Source organism: Colletotrichum destructivum, chromosome 3, assembly GCF_034447905.1.
Source record: "Colletotrichum destructivum chromosome 3, complete sequence".
NCBI lineage: Eukaryota > Fungi > Ascomycota > Sordariomycetes > Glomerellales > Glomerellaceae > Colletotrichum > Colletotrichum destructivum.
Window position 1 is genome coordinate 4,957,902 of NC_085898.1, and position 22,274 is coordinate 4,980,175.

The window sequence follows — 22,274 nt, forward strand, 5'->3', positions numbered from 1 at the left end:
GGAGGTCGCGTGCGATGCGGTGCAGGTGGTGGGAACATGTCTTGTATTCATGTTTGCGTCATCGCTCGTCATTACAAAACTGTAGACACTTATGATAGACATTTGGGGGGTAATCTACAGGACATAGGCGATAGAAACTTAACCTTCTAATCTCGGTCTCTCCGTTCTTTCTGTTAGACTTTTATCACAGCACCAACTCTGATGTTTGATGAATTCTATCTCAGCGATCGCTGCAGCCTGCAGCTAAGGAGGCCAAGTTGAGGCGCACATACATCACATCACATCACTCCACCACCGCATCCGACTTGTCCCACCTGTGGATTTTTCCATCTCAGCTCCTCAGTAATCAACACACGAGGTTGCTTAGCGATGACATCAATCACAAGCAATGACAGGTGTTTTCCAACCGCGAGAGATCCGAAGGCTCTTGACAATCCGGGGGCCGTGATCCGGGACGGAGCCGAACACAGTTCTGCCTACGGCCCGTGGCTGTGTTCTGGTGTGTCTCAAAGACCAAGACTCCGTTGATCAACAAGGGATCACAGGGATGAAGATCCTTCTTGACAACACTGCCAATAAGACCACAGCGTCTAGGTCACGCCTCATATGATTGAATGCAGTTGTGGATGCACACTCGCCAACTTTCAAATCTGCCTTACAAGCGAACCAATTCCTTTCAGGCTGCAGATGGCGGAACGGGTCAAAACGGTGCATGGCCTCAATCCTACTACTTCAGCCACCTTCGAATGCCGAGGAGCTAATGCGATGCAATCGTCTAGAAGCAATCGCGACCTCGTAGAAGTGGGTTCTTAAGGATATAATGACCCGCCTGTCAGCCACCATACCCTTTTTCTTTCCATGCTGACTCCGTCAACAGGGTTAACCTCGCCGCTCTTGTCAGTCTTTTCCTGTCCCACAACGAATTCATAATAACACGAAACACCAAACTTATATGTCCACAACCCATACTGGAACCATGGCTGCCGCTAAGTCGTCTATGTTGGGCGACGAAGACGTAAAGCCCCCAACCTACGACGACACGGTCACCGACGCCAGGGCGCAACTCAACTGCGGAGAGACACCAAAGCTATTTTTGGATAAGACGACGATATTCGCCAACACATCACCACCCCGCGCGCTGTATGAGCTGAGCAACGTCATCACCGAGGCCAAGTCGCCCATTTACGGGATCCAAAAGGTCGTTTACAGGGTCAGCCAGGCGACGGGCAGCGATAGCGTCAGGACGAAGCTAGACCACATCTACGACTTCACCCAAGACCCCCTCAAAGGCCTCGAGAGCTTCAAAATGCAGATGAATGACGTCATCGTCATTCAGGGCCAGAAGAGCTCGAAGAGGACGTACAAGGAGGTGCACCTGATGCCCGGCGTGGGCGGGTGGAAAGTCAAGGACCACTTCAAGGTCGGCGACAGCCCGGCGCACCAGCTGAAGCACGAAAACGAGGTTCACTGGAAGAACATGAGCGGCGAGGTCGTCGCGGTCGAGACGCTGCCCAAGCGCGACAAGGCGAAAAACCTGCTGAACATGCCGCAGTTGGATGTCAAGGTCCCGATGGAGGACAAAGAGCTGGATCTGTTGGTCACGTGCTGGATGGCTAGACTCTGGCGACAGTCTGCCGATGAGACCAAGCAGCCGATGACCTGGCAAGACTGTAAGCACAGGTCCTATCGAGACATACAGAGTGAAGGTGAACGGGCAGCGCTGACGTTTCCTAGTCAAACAAATTTCCAAGATTGCGCTCAGCAACAACCGGTCAGGTGTTTGGATGCTGGCTGGATGAGAGTTCACAAAAGAACACCATATTCAGGTCAGATATGGTTAAGTGAGAAGAACGAGGCCAATATACCCAATTTTGTTTGTTTTTCTAGACGCTAGCGGCTGGAGCAACCTCTCCGTGCTGGCCAGGTATACCTGCCATGGTCTGTCGATTTTTGAGAATAGAGCCTTGCCTCTGCAATTGCAAACGGAAAGATTTGTGAGAAAAATCATGGTGGAACTCAATGTTCCCCCCCAAAGTTGTAGTCGCTTTCAACCTGCCGTAATGGCAAGTCATTGATAGCCGCCGTTGTCGGCTTAGGCTGGGACTCCTCTTGGCTGGTGAGCTGGACTTAAATCTTGAATTCTGGCAACAGGATCCCGGTTCAACCAGAACACCAACATGTATAAAAGATCAGATCCTTTGCTTGGACATCTTTCTCATATGAGCTTCCAACCTCCACCCGAGTGCTCGATCACGAATCTCTATTTGCGACATGGTTGACATCGAGTGCAGCTGCATGCAGAATGTGGCCCAGTTCTTATTCTAGGGACCCGAACATTCAGAACCCCACTTTTGGCGGCAACGACCGGCCGGGCCATGGCCGGTCAAGGTATCATACATCATACGGATATCTTTTTCCTTGAACAACGCTCTGTCATTAAGCAAGATTTCTGATGGGGAGACACGGATGGTCCCCCGGCCTCCGAGGACATCCGCCAAGCACGTGGTCTGACGGTGCGGGGCAGTGAGTGATCGTACTCGTACGATGACACAAGTGCGGTTGTCCCTACTGCCGCAGTGATGCCGGGAGACGTACGGGACCGGGAAGCTTCTCGAGTAACGCCACGAGAGGAGAAAGCATAAGAAGGGGCTCGCCGTGGTTCCCTTCATCCGGCATCGATCCTACATACAACAAACACTCAACTTTTTGTCTCATCATCCACGAAAAGCACTAGTTATCTCCCTAACACCCTCAACTCACGTTACACACTCACATCGCCATGAGAGCTGCAAGATACTACGGCAGAGAGGATATCCGCATCGAAGAGATACCTGAACCTCCTTGCGGCCCAAATCAGGTCAAGGTAAGATGTCTTTCCGCATGTTCTGCCTGCTCTGTGCAAGTCAATGTCCGACCCCGCGCGGGGAAGCTGGGAAGGATGGTAGCATGCATCCCTGTTGGAGATGGTGGTCCCCCATTACAGTCCGCTCATCACTCTCTACTACCCCCAGATCGCCCCAGCGTTCGTCGGAATCTGCGGAACCGACCTCCACGAATACCTCGGCGGCCCCAACTTCTGCCCCGCATCCAGACACCCCGTTACGGGCGACAGCATCCCCGTGACCCTCGGCCACGAGTTCTCGGGCGTCATCAAGGAGATCGGCTCCGAAGTCAGGGCGGCCCATCTGAGAGTCGGTCTCCCCTGCGCCGTGCAGCCCACGGTCTACTGCGGAAAGTGCGCGGCCTGCAACGCCGGCGCCGAGAACGCGTGCCACACCGGCGGCTTCATCGGGCTGAGCGGCGGCGGCGGCGGCCTGAGCGAGGCGGTGTCCGTCCCCGCCGACCAGGTGTTCCCCCTGCCCGAGGGCGTGCCTCTCGAGCTGGGCGCGCTGGTGGAGCCGCTCTCTGTTGCCTGGCATGCCGTCGCCGCCGCTCCCGTCACGCCCGAGTCGACGGTTCTGGTGATGGGCGGCGGTCCGATCGGGTTGGCCGCTGTGTTGTGTCTGATCGCCAAGGGGGTGAAGAAGATCATCGTCGCGGAGATCGCAACTGCTCGTCGGCGGTTTGCAAAGGAGTTTGGGGCGACGCACATCATCAACCCCAAGGAGCAGGACGTCTTGAAAGAGACGATGAGCATCACGGGCGGCATCGGAGCGGATGTCGTACTCGACTGCGCAGGCGTTCCCGCGAGGTATGAACCCCGCTCCACCACCGCGGGTTCTGTCAATGGTAGCTGATGTCTGGCATAGTGTGAAAGCTGCATGCGGGGCTGTCAAAACCCGCGGGACAGTCGTCAATGTCGCCATCTGGGAGAAGGAGATCCCGTTCAACCCCAACTGGGTGACTTGGAGAGAAAGCTCGTACAAGTCGGTTCTCGGATATCAGAAAGCTGATTACGAGGCAGTCATTGAGAACCTGAGAACAGGTACGTCCATTCCTGTCAGATTCAGGAGTTGTGTTGCTAACACGGCGTCTAGGCGCTTTGAAGCCTGCATCGATGATTACCCGCAAGATCCCGCTTGATGACTTGATTGAGCACGGCATCAAAGCGCTCATTACGGACAAGGACAACCAGGTCAAAATCTTAGTTGACGTGAATGCCTCCGTTTCTGAAAAGGCTTTTTTGTGAAAAAATGCTACATGGTTTTTGATATCTTCATATGTTAAGTGCTGACCTCAGGGGAAGGAGGCAGAGGTGTTTTAATAATTACGTTGGCTCGTTGACTTTTGACCCGTGATCTCAACATCGTCAACTGGAGTGTCAGCGGTTTTGTTAGGTCGTGTATGAAACAGATTTTCAGGGTGTGTATCTTAGGTTGGACACTCAAAGGGGACCTGATACCGCTAGCGTGCTCTAGAGGACACTTTATTGAACCCAGGCGGCCGCCGAAGGACAGCAGAGTAACCTGCGCTTGTTGACGACCTTTCGTGTATCTTTAAGTTGCGCGAACGAGTACCCGACATGTTCGCCGCTCGTCTTGGGAGTCGACGACACTAGAAGCAGTGGGTTATTATACGCTTCACGATTGAGAGTCAGTGGCAGCGGGGACCACTTCTCGGCTACACTTTCATGCTTCACTAGACGGTCCAACCGCTGTAGGACAAGGAGCGGTAGCTTTCAGGCGAGGTGGGAGACGAGGACACACGGGTCGGGCAGACGTGTCATCACAACGGCCTGGCTAATTAGGCGCGATGCTCACATGAGCTGGGAAATCAACAGAACTGGAACTGCAATGAAGGATCAATGCTGTCAATACAGTCACAATACACTGCGGTGTGGAAGAGGGAGCACCGTCTGGTCATGGTCGGCGTAGCAATCATGGCATGGGTGTTACCCCCTTTTGAGTTGCTAAGCCAGATGTCGCAAGCCGCCAAACAGCATCTTTATCAAGACCGACAGGAGGTTTAAAGAATGCCTTTACTGTATTTGCAGTCCGCGCCTTACAATGTACAAGGCGATGGCCGATTACGCAGCCCTAGGTTCTATAGACCGATACTTACAGTCTTATCCTCCAGACCTGGCTTTCCACTAACTCTAACTCTTGGCTAATTGTCCATTTTGCGATTCATACTACCAGGGGCTTTTATACATATTATTGAACGCAAATCCATATGCCACTTCTCGTCCTATCATGACAATTATCATGAAGATATTGTAGTACTTTACTTCAATGCACTTTTAAGCAATTCAAACGAACAACTATCACCTAGTATCATTCAGATTGTCAATGGTAATATCATTGTTCTACTACCACTAAACATTTTATGTTGCGTTTTATATCTCATTAGGAGGCTTCCTTATTCCACATGTGTTTTTCTTATTGTTACAGAATAAAACAGAGACCCCATACTCTGTAAAGATGTGGACAAAAGTTTGCAACAGCCTGGAAGAAAGTGCACCTAAGCCTTGCCTCCCATCCAACACTAGAGAGCAAAGTTAGCAAGTCCAAGATAGTAAGATAAAAAAGGGAGAAGGGGGGGGGGGGTTCTGTTATACTTACGCTCCAGTAGGGAGGAACCGTCTTCCAGTAGTATTCGCTGCAGCCTCCAGCCCCGTTCGAGATGCACTAGATCGCAGGAGTATGAGTATTATAGTGATTTTGTTCTTTGGAAAGATTAACTTACGCCCCATCCTCCACCGCCACCATCATCAGCCACAGACCAGTATGTTTCACCTCCAGGACCGCATGGGTTCGGAGCCTCATAAGGGGCACCTGGCTCAGGCGAAGCAGCAGGGGCGGCGGCTGCAACTGCGGCAAATGCCAGAATTGCAGTGAGGAATTGCATGGCTAGGAATTAAAGATTGATCTGTGTAATGTGTGGATCTATGATTGGGTGGTGGGTTGGTGAAGGTTTTTCACCGTGGGGGGAAGAGCCATCATTTTATATGCAGTTTCATTGAGCTAGACTCAAAAAGTCATCGTGAAAAGCGAATGCAGCAATGGGAAGCAATTGCAGATCACAATCTTAGAGCGAGTCCGAAGAGAGAGAGAGGTGTACAAAGTTAGACCTGACATCCTGGGTTTAGGTACGAAGTGTAATTATCGCGTATGGTAAGGACCGTGAAGTCTACTGCAGACAGCGGCCATGAGCCCCATGTAAGCACAGCGGTCACTAACTGTCAGCAAATGTAGATACATGTGCCCATACAGTAGTAACCACTTCCCCCAGACAAACTTACCATAAAGAGACACACTCAACTACATCTGCCTTTTTTTCCTTATTGTTTGTTTGATGGTTTGCTTTGCTTTGCCTGTTCATTGCTTCTTTAGTCTCTTTGGAAATGTAAGTCAGCGGCCCCGCCGAGCCCTGTAGCTTGGCGACTGTCATGCCTTCTAGCTCTTCCGTAGCTTGCGGCCCAGCCTTCGCACAGCCTCTACAGCCTGCAATAGCAGCTGGGAGGGCAGTGCCAGCAAGCCTATATGAGAGAATCTATGGGTCTTAGCAGAAAGGTAAATAGACAGTCACACACTACTGGACATAACATACGTGATACACTTTTATTTTAACTTTAAATACCTTATTCATATAGCCATGCGCGCTATAGAAGTAGACGTTTTCTCCAATGTTCTGTCAACTGCCATTCGGCATTTGTTTCTCTATTTTGAGCCTTCCCCTGTTTTTGTTTCAGGTCGCTTAAGCTTGCTTGACTGCTGATCCCTAAACTGCTAAGTACCGCCTGAGGTGAAATTTTAGAACGGGTCAACTGTAGGCATCCACCGCTCTTAGCGGAAACTGGGCTGCGGCATTGGATGGGATATTGTGCTGTACTGCGATGAAGACCTGGGCTTTATGGATGAAGCTCTATTAATACACCCTGATGGCTGTCATTGCAAGCATACATAGTAAGTGTCATTGTTGATATCACAGCTGATACATGTATGTGAACGTGTCTTGTATGAAGACGAGACAGTAGGCTAGTCTATTGCTTGCAGTGTCTAACGGATGGAAGGACAAGGGCCACACAGGCCTTGGACCGCAAGCTGCCCTCATCTTACCAGGTGCAAGTAATCTGTAGACCTCCTTTGTGCCAACTGCAGGGACTGCCTTAGAACTTTAATCTAATTAAGCTACAGAGGCACAGGATTAGCGATCTTGGGGTAAATTTGGAGTGTTGTCATGAAGTTGATCCGCACCTGATCGATATACATCGTACAGGTACGGGCTGACAGCATTCGGGCCGGGCTAAGATGGCGCCGGACTGGCCGGTCCTGCAAGGATCCGGTTTATGCGATTGTCGTGGGTTCCACATATCTTACTGCCGTGTACCCGACCGTGCGGGCTAACGCGGGCCGCCAGCCTGTCTTAGCCGCCGGACTGACCGGTTCAACAGGGATCCGGTTCATGCGAATGTCGCAGTTCCCATCTCTTTTGCCCGTATGCCCGGGAGTTCGGACTGCTGCGCCAATAGTTGGCCCGGTGCAAAGCCACACTTAACCGCTTCCCATCGCTAAACCCTTGGCAGAAATAGTCTATCTAGTCCCTTGCCAGCCAGTTTGGCTCTCCCCGCAGAAGCCACGTTGAGAGGCCGCAAGGCGCACCGGGGGGAACAGGTTGACGTTTGACTTTCATGGGCCCCAACTACCGGGTTGAGTCATCGGCGAAAAAGTTAACCTTTTTTCTTTCACAAACTTAATTAGCAGTTAGGGAACAGGTTGACTAAAGGCGAGTATTTTGACTCGATCCCTAGAGGTGCGAACAAACCTGACTTTTGCCAAGGGTAGGTAGGCCTTTTAACCAAAGTCATTACCTTGACACTTGAATCTGATTAAGGATTACAGGATCAGCGATTTTGGGGTGGATCTGGAGTGGTTTCGGACTTGGAAGGAGAAGTAAGGTCCTTTCGCCCCTGATGACATATTACATATCGCCAAGAGAACTGCCTACGGAGATAACACGTAAGGGTGGTTAGCTGATTCGTGAAGCGTGAACTGCGAACATCTCGTGTCACAATGCGGGGGCTGACAGTCGCAGATTGCTAGGGTCGTTAATTGCTTCTGCAACTTCCAGCCAAGCCCGACTCCTTTGCTCTAAATTGGCTGGATGCTGCAGAGAGATGAGGACCAAAAAAAAACCGCCGTTATTACAATTCCACACATAAGGGTTTCTCCTTGTGTTGTCCAAGAAATCACATTCACACACCCCCAAGCGCGACTGACCCTTGACGCCTGGAAAGTCTCCGTCTAGGTCGGCCGCGTCAGCTTGGCCTTAGCGGGAAATCTTAACCATGAGACCACGCTCATGCTCGCCCAACTTCGCTTCTTGCCAGGAAAGCCTCTATGTGCGCCTCGACGAATACTTCCCCAAACACGGCGCTCACAGGATCCTCGGAGAGATGTCGCTGCACTCCGATGAGTTCGGGTCAGAAAGGCGATCTACGACAAAGTGAAAAGGGCATGATTGAGCTCAGAGTTAGCTGCTAACAGCGGCATTGAACGGGAAGAACCTGAACAGGCTATTGGGGTTAAGGCATGGAAATGACAGTGTCTATCGCTATTATAAGTTGATCGGGATAGTACAGATGCAATCGAGTGGCGACAAATGATGTTTCAAAATGTAGAAGCGAGGTTCCGGGCGTCAACGAGTTTCATTGCAGCAGCCCTCAGCACCTGAAACATAACTCCTGGGGAAAATTCGTCAATTTACTTAGCATCACACCATTCTGACTAGAATCCGGTTGAACGGCTGGTATCACACAAGACCTCTTTGCCTGCTCGTTCTCTGTACGAACCGCAAGACAATGAAGCTGTTCGCTGCATTGAGCCAGCTAATGGGGATTTTTGCCAGTCTATAAAGTAATTACGAGATCTCCAAGGGGTTTGCGAATGGTCAGGGCTTGGTGGTATCAATGACCGTTCAACTTAGGGTTGCTTCTCGAGTAGGGACGAAACAGATCAGGTTGTCGGTTTTGTCCAGCACGATTTCCCGAGACTGGAACTTTGATGTACTTGAGAACTCGGCATCTATCACTAAGACTGAGAAGAAGGCTATGTCCCATTCGACAACCTGTTGACGGGGTGTGTGCCCCTTTCCCCACACGCCCCTTTGGGCCCAGGAATGTTCGAAATACTGCAGGAACAATTACCTGAGCGACAGCACGTCATCAATCAAATTGGGTTTTTTTTGTTTGTTTTTTTGCGGTTGAGCCGGCATGGTCTATGAGAAATAGACTTCAACTGACGCCGTTCTGGTCCTTGGCCATACCTTGGCGTTCACCAGGCCGTGTGGATGTGCGGGTCCAACGAGGTCGCTTGCAAGGAGGCTTAGGATTGCGTGAACAATGAATTAACGATCGAACCCCCCGGAATGATCATGGCGAACGAGACCCTTAACGTCGACAGTGGCGCCGCGGCGGCAGAAAGCACGCTCGGGACTACTATCACTGCTTCCGTCACGGCCACGGCCACAGCGTGGAACACGAGGATTACGAGAAGCTCGCTCGAGGCGGGACCGGCAAACCAATCGTGGCATCACGACGTATTGACCGGGGGGGCCGCCGGCGTTGGTCTGGGGTTGGCGTGCCGTTGGTGATGGCCGCAAGTGCGCTGAACACGATGCTTCTGCATGGGAAGAGGAAGCGGAGGGGGAAAATAGTCAACAGCGAACAGAGGAGCGCAGTCTCTTGTCGGCGACGCCGGAGTTGGTTCGTGAGGACGGTGTCTCGGCACCGTCACCTAAAAATAGGCGTCTTCTCTACGAGCTTGCTCCTTGTTGATTTTTGCTGATCCGATTCATAATCATTCATAATCAGCAACACCAACGTCAACACGTGCCATAAGCAAAGATAAGCAACACGTGCCTTGTTACACCTGGCTGCTTCCACATTTGTTAATTTGACCAGAGAATTCAGGTTCAACTAGCTGTTCCAATGTCAGGATTTAGAAGACCGTGTATCCGGTAGGCAGGTCATGAGCCACCTACTTCACCACCGTAACACGGTTAGAAAAATCAAACGACATAAAAGGCAGTGGGAGGGGGGGGGGGCATAAAAAGATGACTGCATGAACTAAGGCAAAAGGCTGGCACTGTCAATTTATGACCGATTATATGCCCCGTGACCGTCGACAGCCAATAACTTTTGCCGTTAGAGTGACTTGATTGGTGCTGCTGCTTATTCTGACCGCAGAGCCGTGGCCGGGCCAGATCCTCCGTCCACAGTTGTTGAGCTTGTTGCATGACTTGGCTTCTTATTTTTTTTTTACCAGCTAGGCAAGAAGAATATTGATTGAGGTACATCGGCTTGAACCCTTTCGGTCATATATGTGCCAGATGCGTGCCGTGAATGAATATTCAAAGTGTTTCTCAACATCACGGGCGTGCCTCACTCCTCAACTGCCTCTGTAGCATGCTATTCCAGTTGTGTTTGAAATTTGCGATGGAAATCGCCATGCGCTGCCGTAATTTGAATTACGCGATAGCAGGTGGATGAACAATGGTGGCAGTGCTCCCGCAGAAACATGAGTAGCAGGTTGCTCAATCGCAAAATGGCCCAATGTTCTGGATTGATGAGCATAGACGGCAGCATCTGGACCTTGGTTTCGACTTCTGTCTCCCAGTTTCCTTTGATCGGTAAAATCAACTGGGGATCAATCGGCTGGGTGGCCTGAATTCGCTGGCATGCCACATTGGTCCTAAGATGAGCGACAGCCAGGCTGAAGTGTTCGTGTCAGGGAAGGGGGCTTAGTTGCGCTGTCAACTCGACCTCCAGCCCACCTCATCTCTGGAGCTGGCCTTCCATCTTTGGTAGCGACCCTGCAGCTAGCTAAGCGCCGAGAAATGGTTCCATGTTTCGCCGAGTTATCGTTGCTCCGTGGGAACTACTCGCGGTGTGGCCAAATTGTGAGGAACCATGACCATGTGAGCGTTTGTTGCACGGAAAAAACAAACAAGTAGAATGGCACGAATGAAGACACCTCGATTAAATGAAAGCCCAGACTTTTGGGTCGCCGCGGACGGGAACGTCGGTAGGAGTTCCGTGCCGTTGTGCTATATTATCCGGACCATCATCCTCCGTCGATCCACCCGGAGGCCTGACTGGTGTCCTTCTCACCCACTCCGGGCGGCCCATTCGTCCAGACGTAGCAATGGTAGCAGAAACACGGCCGTGGTCTCGCCGTCGTGGCGGTCTTGGCTCCCTGTCACCTGGTCTGGTGTCGCCATGTCGCCTCTTGCGGGAGCAACGTCTACAGTCTGGGACGACGAGAGGCAGGCCGTGATGTCCCAGGGTCGTGACGGGATGTCGAGCTGTATATATAACCTCTTGAACCTATCGTCTTCTGATCATTCCACATCGAACAACGCTAATCGGACGAGCGCATTTGAGCACATATTCATTCTTTCGGCCCTCTTCCAAGCCCCCTCTTCCGGTCTTTCTCTTCCAAGTTCACAACCCGCCCAAAGTCACAATGAAGGTCCTCCTTTCTCTCCTTGCGGCCAGCCTGGCCAGCGCCCACACCATCTTCTCCTCCCTCGAGGTCGGTGGCGTGAACCAGGGCCAAGGCAACGGAGTCCGCATCCCCAGCTACAACGGCCCCATCGAGGACGTCACGTCCAACTCCCTCGCCTGCAACGGACCGCCCAACCCCACGTCCCCGACCTCCAAGGTCATCACCGTCCAGGCCGGCCAGAACGTGACCGCCATCTGGCGCTACATGCTCAGCACGACCGGCTCCGGACCCGCGGACGTCATGGACAGCAGCCACAAGGGCCCGACCATCGCGTACCTGAAGAAGGTCAGCGACGCCACCACCGACACCGGCGTCGGCAACGGCTGGTTCAAGATCCAGCAGGACGGCTTCAGCAACGGCGTCTGGGGCACCGAGAAGGTCATCAACGGCCAGGGCCGCCACAGCATCAAGATCCCCGAGTGCATCGCCCCCGGCCAGTACCTCCTCCGCGCCGAGATGATCGCCCTGCACGGCGCCGGCAGCTACCCTGGAGCGCAGTTCTACATGGAGTGCGCCCAGATCAACGTCGTCGGAGGAACCGGCACCAAGACCCCCTCGACCGTCAGCTTCCCCGGTGCCTACAAGTCATCCGACCCTGGTGTCACCCTCAGCATTGTGAGTCTTGTTCCCATTCTGGTCGTGCATATCCATCAGTTGGCTAACCAGCATTGTTTAACAGTGGTGGCCTCCCGTTACCAACTACGTCATCCCCGGCCCCGCCGTCTTCACCTGCTAAACGCACGATGGCGTGTAAAGAATCAAAAGGAGGAGGAAACGGAACACTCGCTGCGAGCACATTCAGTCTTTAGTATCTACTCTGCTTCTTACCCGGGTGGGACCCCGTATGGAGTCTGTTGTCTTGGGCTATTCTTGTACATAGTTGCCAAACGTCAATAAATTTGTCCTCATCAAAGTTTGAACAACCCCTTGGAGAACCTTGTTTGCAGGGACAAACTGGAATGGGGTCGTTGGATCAACGTATTCAAATGCAGATCGAGGTCGAATGCAAAAGCTACTGTGTATCTCTTGCTGTGTTGGTTGAAAGTGTGAGTTTATCAAACTGCTAGCTTGCTGTTAGTTGAGATGAGAGAATGGTCTCCCAAACGGTGCACGGTTCGCAATCTGTTCAACAGTTAGTCAACAGTTGCTATAAGTCCTTTGCGCAAGAATCTTTTGAGGAAAAGATGGAGATCGCAACACTCCTCCACTGTTCTGGAGCCTGGACCTCGTCTAAGCTTAGATTCTGGAACCATCGTCCCCTGGCTCACTTGAGACCGTACTTTTCAACATTTGAATGGCCTCAATACTATGTTCTTCCTCGTTATCGGACCAACATTGCTTAGGCTTGCATTGGACGCAGCTACGACGAGCTCAAACTTTTGTGGTCTGGCAAACATTGAATGGATTTTTAGGACTCTAGCTTCCCAGTGCCCGCTCTCCATTATCTAGACATCAACCACTCTCATGATGTCATTGAAGACGCCCCAAAGGCCTCGCCTGAATATCACAAACAGAACCACAAGAACTGAATTCACACCCAACAACGTGACGTTGCCCAGCTATGCTTCGAGGAGCGGAAGATTTTATACAAAACTGAAACTTAAATACATTGGAGCAGTTCCTGGTAAGGTTAGTGCCGATTGCTGCAATGGAGGTGGTTGTATAGAACATGTAGGAGCTTGACAATCAGGAAATTCGTGACCCTCAGCCAGCAGCAATATTAACTTGACAGAATTGAAACTTAGTCAGATATTGACCTTGACCAGTTGTGGTACAGGCGTGGTAGGCTGCATTGTTTACCCAGGCATCAAGAAAGAGAAAGAATAACTTCCACAGATGTTAAGAGAATCACAATGAAATGTTTTTGTTACTGTGGAAGTTTAACGCAGCGCATTAGGTGAGTCTACTGTTAGGAAAAGTAAATCGTTTATTCAGTAACCTTGAAATATGCGGAGAATCATCCCCCCTTTAACTTTCGAGTAGAACAAAGGGTGTAGGGGTGAAAGGTATCATCTTTTGTACCAAGACTACTGGTTTTGAGGTAGAGATTAGAGATAGCAAACCAAATAAATACTGCCTTTTCATTTATGCGACCTATCAGTTGGAAGCTTCAAGTGCTTTGTGGAACTACCAAAATGTTTCAGATAGAGGCCCAGTCAAGAACAATCAAGAGATTGCAGACTATGAATGGATCATAACAAGGTCTACAAAGTTGAGTCAAGCTGAAGAGTGTGTTGACTTGCTAACAGTCAGAAGTCTTGTCATAACAGTACTATGACAACTTTAAAGACCGAGTTACTACGCTTTGAATCCAAAGTAGAGTCCCTTGGATGATGCTCTTCACTAGGTGTTATAAATACCAAGTTGTCAGACTGACCTGCAGTGAGCTATGTATTTTATGCCAAAACAGATTGTTGCTTGAATCCAAGCTCACGGGGCTCACAGTCCTCAAGTTTTCCAGTTCTCCAGCGCCAGCGCAAAGGCTGAGCACACTAGCTCCTCCTACCCATCAACACCCGTCCCGTCCACGCCTGGTGACCCAAGACACGTCCACTCTGGCAATAAAGTATTTGTTTACTTGCTCCTTCCTGGCTGTTATCTCTACTGCTCCTTCCTGTTTTCTCGAGTCTCGAGTAGCCCTCTGTTCTGAGCACAGAAGCCCCAGGGCAAAAATATCTAGTTCTCCTCGGCTGTGGACACTTGAGATCTTCTTCCTCACTCTCCATTCGAGCCTCCCCAAACCCCGGCTTGTATCTTCAGGTGTAATTGTCACCTTTCTTCATACTTTTCAACGAGAGCTCATCAAAATCTTCAGAGGTCTTGTCATCAACTTCCTCCCCATCAACAAAAACCTCTGCGCAGCCTCCTCTCGACGCTGCCCCCGCCCTCATCACATACGAAGGTATCTTGACAGCTACTCCTGACGCTGTATCGGGCTGCCTACGCTAATAGCCTACTCACACAAGCATTCTCATCGTCTTCTATCTCTTCAGAACTGTCTCACATCATCATCGCGTTCTGCCTGCCACAATGTCATTTCGTGAGGCAGAGATGGGCTCTCTCGCCCTGGAGGATCTTTCCCTTGAGACCTCCGTCGAGACCGTCGAGACCGTCGAGATGGACACCCTCGTCTTGGACGGTCTCCCCCTCGAGATCCGCGAGGGCATTGTCAAGATGCTCTGCACCCACTGCGTCCCTGCCACGACTCACTTTGCGGGCTATAAGGCCTCCAAGAAAACACTGTTCAACCTTTGCCTCGTTAGCAAGGACTGGAACAAGATCGCGACGCCCGTCCTCTATGAGGCCTTCAACTCGACCGAGAAGAACACCATCTTCGGATTCCTCGAGACGATCATCATGCGCCCCGAATTGGGCGCCTGCGTCAAGACCGCCTACCTCACGCCCTCGGCCAACCTCTACAGCCAGACCAAGGTCAACCGCTACAAGCAATCCATCAGCGACCGGGCGGCCGCCTTGGGCATCGATCCCGCCGAGCACGACAGGTTCTGGGGCTCCTCCCACGCCGACTCCATCTGGGAGAACGAGCTTCGGCTCTTCCTAGAGGAGATGCTTCTCCTCCACACCCCGAACATCGTGTCGGTGACCCTCAAGGACCGGCCCGAGGTCGTCGACGCTCAGTTCGCCTTTAAATTCCTCACCATGGCCGCCGTGCAGAACTCTCAGCAGCAGCAGCAACAGCAGCAGCAGCTGTGGAACGGCCTGAAGAACCTTCGCAACGTCGCCATGGACATCGGCGTGAGCCTCATCACGGACGAGCGCTCTCACGTGGCCTACCTTTGCCGCCTCGCCTCCTTCGCGCCCAACTTGCGCGTTCTGAAGATCCACGAGATCTTCGTCCCGTACTGTTTCCACAGCCATCGCGTGGCCAGCCACGCCGCCTCCCTGCCGCGTCCGCCGATGGTGGTCTCGCCTCGCCTGGCGGTCTTCCTCGCGAACCTCACGTCGCTCAAGTTCGCCAGCCACGTCCGCTTCCGGGAGTCCCCCAAGATCTTTCGCCAGATCGTCGCGCACTGCACCGGCCTCGTCGAGGTCCAGTACGGCGCGGGCTCGCTCGACGCCGCGTCGGCGCTGCACATCCTGTACCCGTTGCGCCCGACTCTGAAACGCCTCCGCCTCACGCTCCAGGTCGCCCCCGGTGACCGTACCATCTGGGACGGCCTCAACAGCCTGCACGTCTCGCCGTTCCACATCGTCGCGAGCTTCACGTCCCTCGAGGTTCTGCGCTTCGACTTCACCGGCCGCTGCCTCAACGAGCTGCCCCCGAGCCACACGCAGCGACCCGACATGACGGTGGCCCTCATGAAGGCCCTGCCCCCTTCCCTGCGCGTGCTGTTCCTCACGGGCTGCGAGTGGGCGTACCTCGTCGAGGGCATCTCCCGGCTGCGGAAGCTCGTCGAGGAGCGCAAGTTGCCCAGCCTCAAGAAGCTCCACGTGGCGTGCACCAGCCTCGCCCGGGACAAGCCCTTCATCAAGACCTTTGCCAAGCACGACGTCGACATGAAGATCTTCCTGCACCGTTTCTCGGCCCGCGAGGAGAACGCCGGCCTCGAGGAGGAGGGATGGGACCAGTATGGAAGCCTTGTTTAATCGGATGATGATGAATACATGACGACTATCGAGACCGCGGGGAATGGATAAGGAAACAATACTTTGGGGATCCTTTGTATACTAGAGCTTCGAGGGAGACGGAAAAAGAAGCACAGACAGACAGAAAAGTGCGCAATGGAGGCTGAAACGGTCATGGCATTGCAACGTAAGTGGTGATCATCGCAGATGTTCTCAGGAACCATGGTCATTACCTATGTAAGACTCAAGTACTTACTTAGAAGTGCATGCTACAACTTCCCCAATTCTCATGGCGATTCTTCAAACAGGCACCGAGATGCCGCTGCTTACCCTGTGTGGACTTTGTAGACAAGGATGGATAGTGGACGTACAGTGTTGGTGAAGTAGCTATGAATGTCGAAATCAGACAGCATCAGATGGCTGGCAGGCGAGCCAAGAAGTACACACTGACAAGCATGAAGCCTCAAGTCTTTCGTGGCAGGCAGGATTAAAATTCCTCAAGCACCGTTCCGCTATAAGACGAGCAATCTCGTTACGCATGAGAAGCCGAGGGTAGATCCATTGCAAATGTGGCCATATGAATTGAGAGCTGTGCTGGTCCAGTGACCAAGTTGCCGAGACACGAACATGACCATTTGCAATTCCCATACACGCTCTGATTGATTATTGACGTATTATTATTTCGTGAACAGAGTCTCAAGTGTACATGCGTCTTTCCCGACACCTATCCCTTTATCGACCCTTTATGTACAACAATCCCCTCAGCCCTTTCAAAAGGCGGCGAGAGCACCGAGAGCGATCATACCGAACGTGCCCATAGAGCCCATGGCGGGGGCGGCGGCGGGCTGAGCCGTGCTGGTAGCAGCGGCACCCGAGCCGGAAGCGGCGGCAGTGGGGGCGGAGGTGACGGAGGCAGAGGTAGTGACGCCGGAAGCGGCAGCAGACACAGAGGCCGATGCGGAAGCCGATGCCGAGGCAGCAGCGGAGGAGAGAGAGGCGATGGCGGATGAGACGGCGGCGGAGGCGGACTCGACGGGAGGCACCGAGGCGCCGTTGGTGACCTCGCGACAGAACTTGGCAGCAGCGGGGAGGAGCTCGCCTGACGGGTGGGTGTTAGTAACGGCCTGGGATGTGGTGGCAAGACGAGAGGAGAGAAGAAATAGAAAAAATGGTAAGAGAGGGGAGATGGACAGGTGTCTAAACATACCGGTGGCGACGTCGCTGGGGCAGGACTGGAGGACGCAGGGGACACCGACGGTGTAGATGTTGCGGTAGTTGGTGGCCTCGCAGATGCAGGCCGAGTCGTCGATGCTGCTGCACTTGGTGCCGTCCTTGACGGCCTGGGTGAGGCACTCGACGGAGCACTTGGGGATAACGTCGGTGAACTTTTGCTGGGCGACGGCGAGGCCGGCGGTGGCCAGGAGGACGTAGGAGTACTTCATCTTGACAGTGTTGTGCAAACGACCTCGAGTGGTTGATTCTCGACGCTTGTTGGTGATAGGGTGAGCGGGATGGAGAGGAAGAGAGAAGGGACGATCTCCCTTTCCCCCCAATCCTCGCGCGTAGGGGTTGAGTGAGCATTATAAGTCTGTAGACACAGCTGGCATCGGTAAGGGCCGACGCCCACCCCTGAGAGCCCAGTCTTGTCTTTTTTGCCCGGGGACAACGAACGACAAGACCCAAGAGTCAAGCTCCTGCATGTGGCGCACATGATGGGGGGGACGAGACCCTCCTTTCCCCTCTTCCCCTTCATCACCAAGTGAATGCCAGAAGGGCAACAAACTCGTGTAGGGTGGCTCGGTGGTGCATCTGTAGCCAAGGTTGGTTAGATGGTCCGGGCAGTCGGGCAGGGGTTCTGCAGGCCATACCTGATCAGGCTGCTCGGCTAGAGACTCAGTCGCTTGATTCGGGCTCTCGGCCAGGGTCTTTTTGACAGCGCTGTGGAGAGGTGATTCTCGGCCGGTCGGTGAGGGCGGTGATTGGCAGGGCGGCGTGATAAGATTGATAATGGTCTGAGGATGGAGGCACAGCGCATGGAAGACGGGGGTTCGAAGGTTATCTGATGGATCAGATAAGATTGGATGGCGCTGAGTCCTGAGTCGAGAGGGGACGAGTTTTCAGCTGCTCGCCCTAATCTGTCCTGCTCTGTCCCCTCCCCCTCCTCCTCCCCTAGCCTTCATGGGGTCGGTTCCCTGTCCTTGTTCGGCCTACAATTTCGGGTGAATGAGCTTTTGCCCATGTAGGATGCATCTGGCCGCCGTTGCCAAGAGAAGGGGCTTTTGTTGTGTCCGAGGTTGTTGTGACTTGTTGTTGGAGGGCCATGTGAAGAAGATTTCCTCGGCGACAACGTCGTGCTAGCTCACGCCGGATCAAGGCGAAGCCAGGGTCTGTCCGCATGGTCGAGGAGATAGATGATTGCGTCGATGTATTTGTGTCAGATCCCCATCCTACTTACCCAAGAATGTGAAGAGCTTGAACATTGTTGTACGAATACTAGACTTAAAGTCTGTGTTGCGGACATTGGGAACAGGGCGATTCAGGGCCGGACTCCTCGGCTTTCGGCAACGAGGTAACAGTGAAGCGGAGAGCCGACAAGGGTCATAGACATATCATGCCTGCTGGGATTTAAGCTTGTTGGTGCCCACCTGCTGTGTAAGCGTCCATTAGTTGTTGGGTCAGTCGAAACGATGTTTTCCATTCACCAACACTAAACGGACTGGCTGAAGCATGACCGAAGCTACCGTACCCTGAGAGCTGCTGTTTGCTTGCCCAGCGGTAAGCTTGGCTGCTGGCACCACCTATGGCTATCTTGCTACTTTTGACGGGGGATTCGTTCGCTTTTTCCCCTTCTTTTCGGAACTCAAGTTGGACGAGCAACGTTGAGTGCTGTTATTGTTGATGGCTGTCGATGTTGGTGGTGTGATGGATGTCAGGCAAGGACAGGCAGGAGGCATGGGCAGTGAACCGCCATGACTGAGAATGAAGAATGCGGCCCAGTGGCCGGTGATGTGGTTGGTGGTGTGGCAGAATGTGGCTGAGAGTATTTGTGGCTGAACTGGCACTTCAGCCACACATGACGGCAGCATCAATTGGCGTCCCGGTATTACCTGATTCTTCCATTCCGGACGGTTCCGTCCCGTTAAGCGAGCCGGCGATTGCACGTAATTACCGCGTTACGTGACTGCAACCGTGCCCGTCAAGTACCTACCTACCTGTATGCGTGCCTACCTACCAACCTAGGTAGGTACCTACCTCACCCGGGCCGATAACGCAGTTGGCAATTGACCTGACTGACCACCCTAAAGGAAAATGAGAGTCCACAGTCACAGTCATAGTTAGGTAGTCGCAGCAGTGGAGCCCGGCCGTCCGACCCCGCCAACGCAAAACCTGCCCCTCCATGGGAATTTTTAAAACCCCGCGTCTTTCCCTTCTGAATTGTTTTTGTGAGACTATCGCAGACCGACGTTGCGATCGCAGCAACCCATACTTTGGACAATTTCGCTTGCAAGACAAAACCGCTTGTTGCTATACACATAAAACACACAACCAGGAACGCTACTACGAGACGCCATGGCCACGATTGATATCGTTCTCGGCGCCCAGTGGGGGTAAGCTGCCAATCTTCTCGCGGCACAACTCAACTCAACACTCAACTCCCAGCCTTCTTGCTCTACCTATTGTTCCCTCTTCTTCTCCTTGTCCTTCTCCTTCTCCTTGTTCCGGCTCTTGTCTGCTTTTTCTGCCTCTCCAGTCTCTTTGGTCTCTTCAGCCGTCACTCCCTCCATATATCCAATGGCGTCCCTCTCTGCCTTCCCATCCCATTTGTTCCCTACCTCCATCCATCCCAACTCCCCCAGCCAGCAGGGCGGCGGTCACGTCGGGGAACATTCCGAGGGTGTATACATGTGGGGGATCTTGCATGTGTATATGCCCGCTGCGGTCGCGTCTTCTGCATGACGCGCGCTGCCCTGCTGCATCTTCAATTGCGACGGCATTCATCGACTAACACGTGGCGCAACAACAGTGACGAGGGCAAGGGAAAGCTGGTTGATGTGTAAGCTCACCCTTGGTGCCCTCATCTCGTCTCGTCGCAATGACCCTCTAACGCGCCCCCCCTCTCCCCGGTTGCAGCCTCGGACAAGACGCGCAGATTTGCGCCAGAGCTCAGGTTGGGAATGCGGTACCTTGTGGTTAATCGATGGCATGCTGATGGCCCTAGGGCGGACACAATGGTAGGAGTCGCTCCAAAACTCCTAGAGACCAACCCGAAGACAAGGGATTCTAACCCGACTGCTTTCCAGCCGGTCACACCGTCATCGCCAATGGTGTCAGCTACGACTTCCGTGAGTCCCTCTTGTCTCCTCCGATCAATGCCGTTGCGCCGCTTTCTCTCCCTCCTCCTTATGCTGACCGCTGTTGTTGCTCTCTCTCTCCCTCTCTCCAGACCTTCTCCCCTCCGGTCTCCTGCACCAGAAGTGCATAAGCCTCATCGGATCCGGCGCCGTCGTCCACGTGCCGACCTTCTTCAAGGAGATGGCCGACCTCGAAGCCAAGGGCCTCAAGAACATCCGCGAGCGTCTCCTCGTGTCGGACCGCTGCCACATCATCACCGACTGCCATATCCAGGTCGACGGGTTGGAGGAGCAGGAGCTGGGCGGTAACAGCATCGGCACCACCAAGCGCGGTATCGGCCCAACCTACAGCACCATGGCCGCCCGCAACGGCATCACCATCAGCGAGATGTTCGACGAGGAGGTCTTTGCGCGCAAGCTTCGCCAGCTCGCCCAGGGTTTCAAGAAGCGCTTCGGTGACCTTCTCGTCTACGATGTCGAGGATGAGATCACCCGCTTCAAGCAGTACAGAGAGGACCTTCGCGTATGTCTGGCCGGTCGCGCGTCAACGACTTTGTGGACTCATCACTAACGCGCGCGCATCTACAGACTTTTGTTGTCGACGCCGTCCCCATCATCGCCGATGCCCAGAAGAACGGCAACAAGATCCTCGTCGAGGGCGCCCAGGCTGTCATGCTCGACCTGAGTACGCCGGCACGATGCTCTGTTTGCGCGCGACATTTTGCTGATACTTGACCCACAGACTTCGGAACGTACCCTTACGTTACATCGTCGAACACTGGCCTCGGCGGTGTTTTCACTGGTGTAAGCCCTCTCTCCCTCCTCATGATGGTCTCGTGCTCCCTAATCCGCTCCTGACAATGTTCGCAGCTTGGCCTCAACCCCAAGAAGATCAACAACATCGTCGGTGTCGTCAAGAGCTACACGACCCGCGTCGGCGGCGGTGGCTTCCCCACCGAGCTGCTCAACGAGACGGGCGAGAAGCTCCAGAAGATCGGTCACGAGATCGGCGTGTCAACGGGCCGCTCCCGCCGGTGCGGCTGGCTCGACCTCGTCGTGATCAAGTACTCGACGGACCTGAACCACTACACGGCGCTGAACCTTACCAAGCTTGACATCCTCGACACGTTCCCGACCATCAAGGTGGCGGTCGCGTACAAGAACAAGCGCACGGGCGAGCAGTTCGCGTCCTTCCCCGCGGACCTCAAGGCGCTCGAGGAGGCCGAGGTCGTCTACGAGGAGTTCGAGGGCTGGAACACGCCCACGACGGGCGCCAAGACGTTCTACGACCTGCCCAAGCAGGCCCGCGCCTACGTCGAGTTCATCGAGAAGTTTGTCGGCGTCAAGGTTGTCTGGATCGGCACTGGCCCCAAGAGAGAGGACCTTATCTTCCGCAGATACTAGCCGGCTGTTTGCCGTCATTAAAAGGGTTGTAAAGGAGGGATAACGACCGAACGTCGCAGTAAAAACGACGGCGGTGACGCTTGGTGCTATTGTTGATAGAATTTCGATGTAAACCAGAAAACAATAGACGACACATAAGACAGGGCCTCCTCGTTGAAGTCGAGCTCTCCCAATTTCCGATCTCAATACCCTAGTCGTGTGTGTCTGTCAACTGAAACCCACCTCACCCCTAATCATGGTCGCCATTCGACATCTCGATTCTCGATACCTCCGAAGCCACAACGTCTTCCACTCAACAACGTCAGCGTGGACGCAAACGTATGTATGACTCTTTGCTCCGCGGGGCCCAAGTCCGGGGCACCCACTGGAGACTCGCCGCGACCAGCGGGGCCGAGGAGATCGGGGTCTTCTCATTCCTCCTCCCCCCTCCAACAGATCACTCACAGATCCCCGACATCGGGAGGGGCGCTGAGGCATTTAGCGT

The 22,274-nt window shown here is 53.4% G+C and overlaps 7 protein-coding genes across 7 annotated transcripts; 5 read left to right on the plus strand and 2 right to left on the minus strand.

Moving 5' to 3' along the window:
- The first annotated feature begins 151 nt into the window (after positions 1 to 151).
- On the plus strand, positions 152 to 2,371 carry CDEST_05617 (uncharacterized protein). Its single transcript, XM_062921776.1, has 3 exons — positions 152 to 708; positions 780 to 1,670; positions 1,735 to 2,371. Exons 2-3 carry the CDS (start codon positions 953 to 955, stop codon positions 1,797 to 1,799), a joined length of 783 nt encoding a protein of 260 aa, XP_062777827.1. The 5' UTR covers positions 152 to 708; positions 780 to 952; the 3' UTR covers positions 1,800 to 2,371.
- A 266-nt stretch (positions 2,372 to 2,637) lies between these two features.
- On the plus strand, positions 2,638 to 4,502 carry CDEST_05618 (Putative alcohol dehydrogenase, zinc-type, GroES-like superfamily, NAD(P)-binding domain superfamily). The gene is made up of 4 exons (XM_062921777.1): positions 2,638 to 2,863; positions 3,012 to 3,691; positions 3,750 to 3,925; positions 3,978 to 4,502. The coding sequence occupies exons 1-4, from the start codon at positions 2,780 to 2,782 to the stop codon at positions 4,127 to 4,129; spliced, it is 1,092 nt and encodes a 363-aa protein (XP_062777828.1). The 5' UTR covers positions 2,638 to 2,779; the 3' UTR covers positions 4,130 to 4,502.
- A 717-nt stretch (positions 4,503 to 5,219) lies between these two features.
- CDEST_05619 (uncharacterized protein) lies at positions 5,220 to 5,838 on the minus strand. Its single transcript, XM_062921778.1, has 3 exons — positions 5,626 to 5,838; positions 5,502 to 5,567; positions 5,220 to 5,424 (listed from the first exon to the last, which is right to left on the minus strand). Exons 1-3 carry the CDS (start codon positions 5,785 to 5,787, stop codon positions 5,401 to 5,403), a joined length of 252 nt encoding a protein of 83 aa, XP_062777829.1. The 5' UTR covers positions 5,788 to 5,838; the 3' UTR covers positions 5,220 to 5,400.
- Positions 5,839 to 11,292: 5,454 nt separating this feature from the next.
- Positions 11,293 to 12,268, plus strand: CDEST_05620 (Putative auxiliary Activity family 9). The gene is made up of 2 exons (XM_062921779.1): positions 11,293 to 12,062; positions 12,127 to 12,268. Exons 1-2 carry the CDS (start codon positions 11,406 to 11,408, stop codon positions 12,181 to 12,183), a joined length of 714 nt encoding a protein of 237 aa, XP_062777830.1. The 5' UTR covers positions 11,293 to 11,405; the 3' UTR covers positions 12,184 to 12,268.
- Positions 12,269 to 14,477: 2,209 nt separating this feature from the next.
- Positions 14,478 to 16,055, plus strand: CDEST_05621 (Putative leucine-rich repeat domain superfamily; the record flags this gene model as incomplete). The annotated part of the gene is made up of 1 exon (XM_062921780.1): positions 14,478 to 16,055. One exon carries the CDS (start codon positions 14,478 to 14,480, stop codon positions 16,053 to 16,055), a length of 1,578 nt encoding a protein of 525 aa, XP_062777831.1.
- A 474-nt stretch (positions 16,056 to 16,529) lies between these two features.
- On the minus strand, positions 16,530 to 17,689 carry CDEST_05622 (Putative extracellular membrane protein, CFEM). Its single transcript, XM_062921781.1, has 2 exons — positions 17,242 to 17,689; positions 16,530 to 17,133 (listed from the first exon to the last, which is right to left on the minus strand). Exons 1-2 carry the CDS (start codon positions 17,474 to 17,476, stop codon positions 16,805 to 16,807), a joined length of 564 nt encoding a protein of 187 aa, XP_062777832.1. The 5' UTR covers positions 17,477 to 17,689; the 3' UTR covers positions 16,530 to 16,804.
- Positions 17,690 to 19,465: 1,776 nt separating this feature from the next.
- CDEST_05623 (Putative adenylosuccinate synthetase, adenylosuccinate synthase, GTP-binding protein) lies at positions 19,466 to 21,906 on the plus strand. Its single transcript, XM_062921782.1, has 9 exons — positions 19,466 to 19,642; positions 20,059 to 20,088; positions 20,166 to 20,202; positions 20,254 to 20,266; positions 20,336 to 20,377; positions 20,479 to 20,909; positions 20,975 to 21,071; positions 21,129 to 21,190; positions 21,257 to 21,906. The coding sequence occupies exons 1-9, from the start codon at positions 19,605 to 19,607 to the stop codon at positions 21,788 to 21,790; spliced, it is 1,284 nt and encodes a 427-aa protein (XP_062777833.1). The 5' UTR covers positions 19,466 to 19,604; the 3' UTR covers positions 21,791 to 21,906.
- Positions 21,907 to 22,274: the final 368 nt, after the last annotated feature.

Bases quoted from the DNA above. Each gene is read 5' to 3' on its own strand.
- CDEST_05617 (XM_062921776.1), top strand. From the start codon at position 953: ATGTCCACAACCCATACTGGAACCATGGCTGCCGCTAAGTCGTCTATG. The intron at 1,671-1,734 runs GTAAGCACAGGT...GACGTTTCCTAG, and splicing joins GCCGATGACCTGGCAAGACT to TCAAACAAATTTCCAAGATT.
- CDEST_05618 (XM_062921777.1), top strand. From the start codon at position 2,780: ATGAGAGCTGCAAGATACTACGGCAGAGAGGATATCCGCATCGAAGAG. The intron at 2,864-3,011 runs GTAAGATGTCTT...TACTACCCCCAG, and splicing joins GCGGCCCAAATCAGGTCAAG to ATCGCCCCAGCGTTCGTCGG. The intron at 3,926-3,977 runs GTACGTCCATTC...CACGGCGTCTAG, and splicing joins CATTGAGAACCTGAGAACAG to GCGCTTTGAAGCCTGCATCG.
- CDEST_05619 (XM_062921778.1), bottom strand. From the start codon at position 5,787: ATGCAATTCCTCACTGCAATTCTGGCATTTGCCGCAGTTGCAGCCGCC. The intron at 5,568-5,625 runs GTAAGTTAATCT...CCTGCGATCTAG, and splicing joins GTGGCGGTGGAGGATGGGGC to TGCATCTCGAACGGGGCTGG. The intron at 5,425-5,501 runs GTAAGTATAACA...TTTGCTCTCTAG, and splicing joins CGGTTCCTCCCTACTGGAGC to TGTTGGATGGGAGGCAAGGC.
- CDEST_05620 (XM_062921779.1), top strand. From the start codon at position 11,406: ATGAAGGTCCTCCTTTCTCTCCTTGCGGCCAGCCTGGCCAGCGCCCAC. The intron at 12,063-12,126 runs GTGAGTCTTGTT...ATTGTTTAACAG, and splicing joins CTGGTGTCACCCTCAGCATT to TGGTGGCCTCCCGTTACCAA.
- CDEST_05622 (XM_062921781.1), bottom strand. From the start codon at position 17,476: ATGAAGTACTCCTACGTCCTCCTGGCCACCGCCGGCCTCGCCGTCGCC. The intron at 17,134-17,241 runs GTATGTTTAGAC...CCCACCCGTCAG, and splicing joins CCCCAGCGACGTCGCCACCG to GCGAGCTCCTCCCCGCTGCT.
- CDEST_05623 (XM_062921782.1), top strand. From the start codon at position 19,605: ATGGCCACGATTGATATCGTTCTCGGCGCCCAGTGGGG. The intron at 20,089-20,165 runs GTAAGCTCACCC...CCCCGGTTGCAG, and splicing joins AAGGGAAAGCTGGTTGATGT to CCTCGGACAAGACGCGCAGA. The intron at 20,910-20,974 runs GTATGTCTGGCC...GCGCATCTACAG, and splicing joins AGTACAGAGAGGACCTTCGC to ACTTTTGTTGTCGACGCCGT.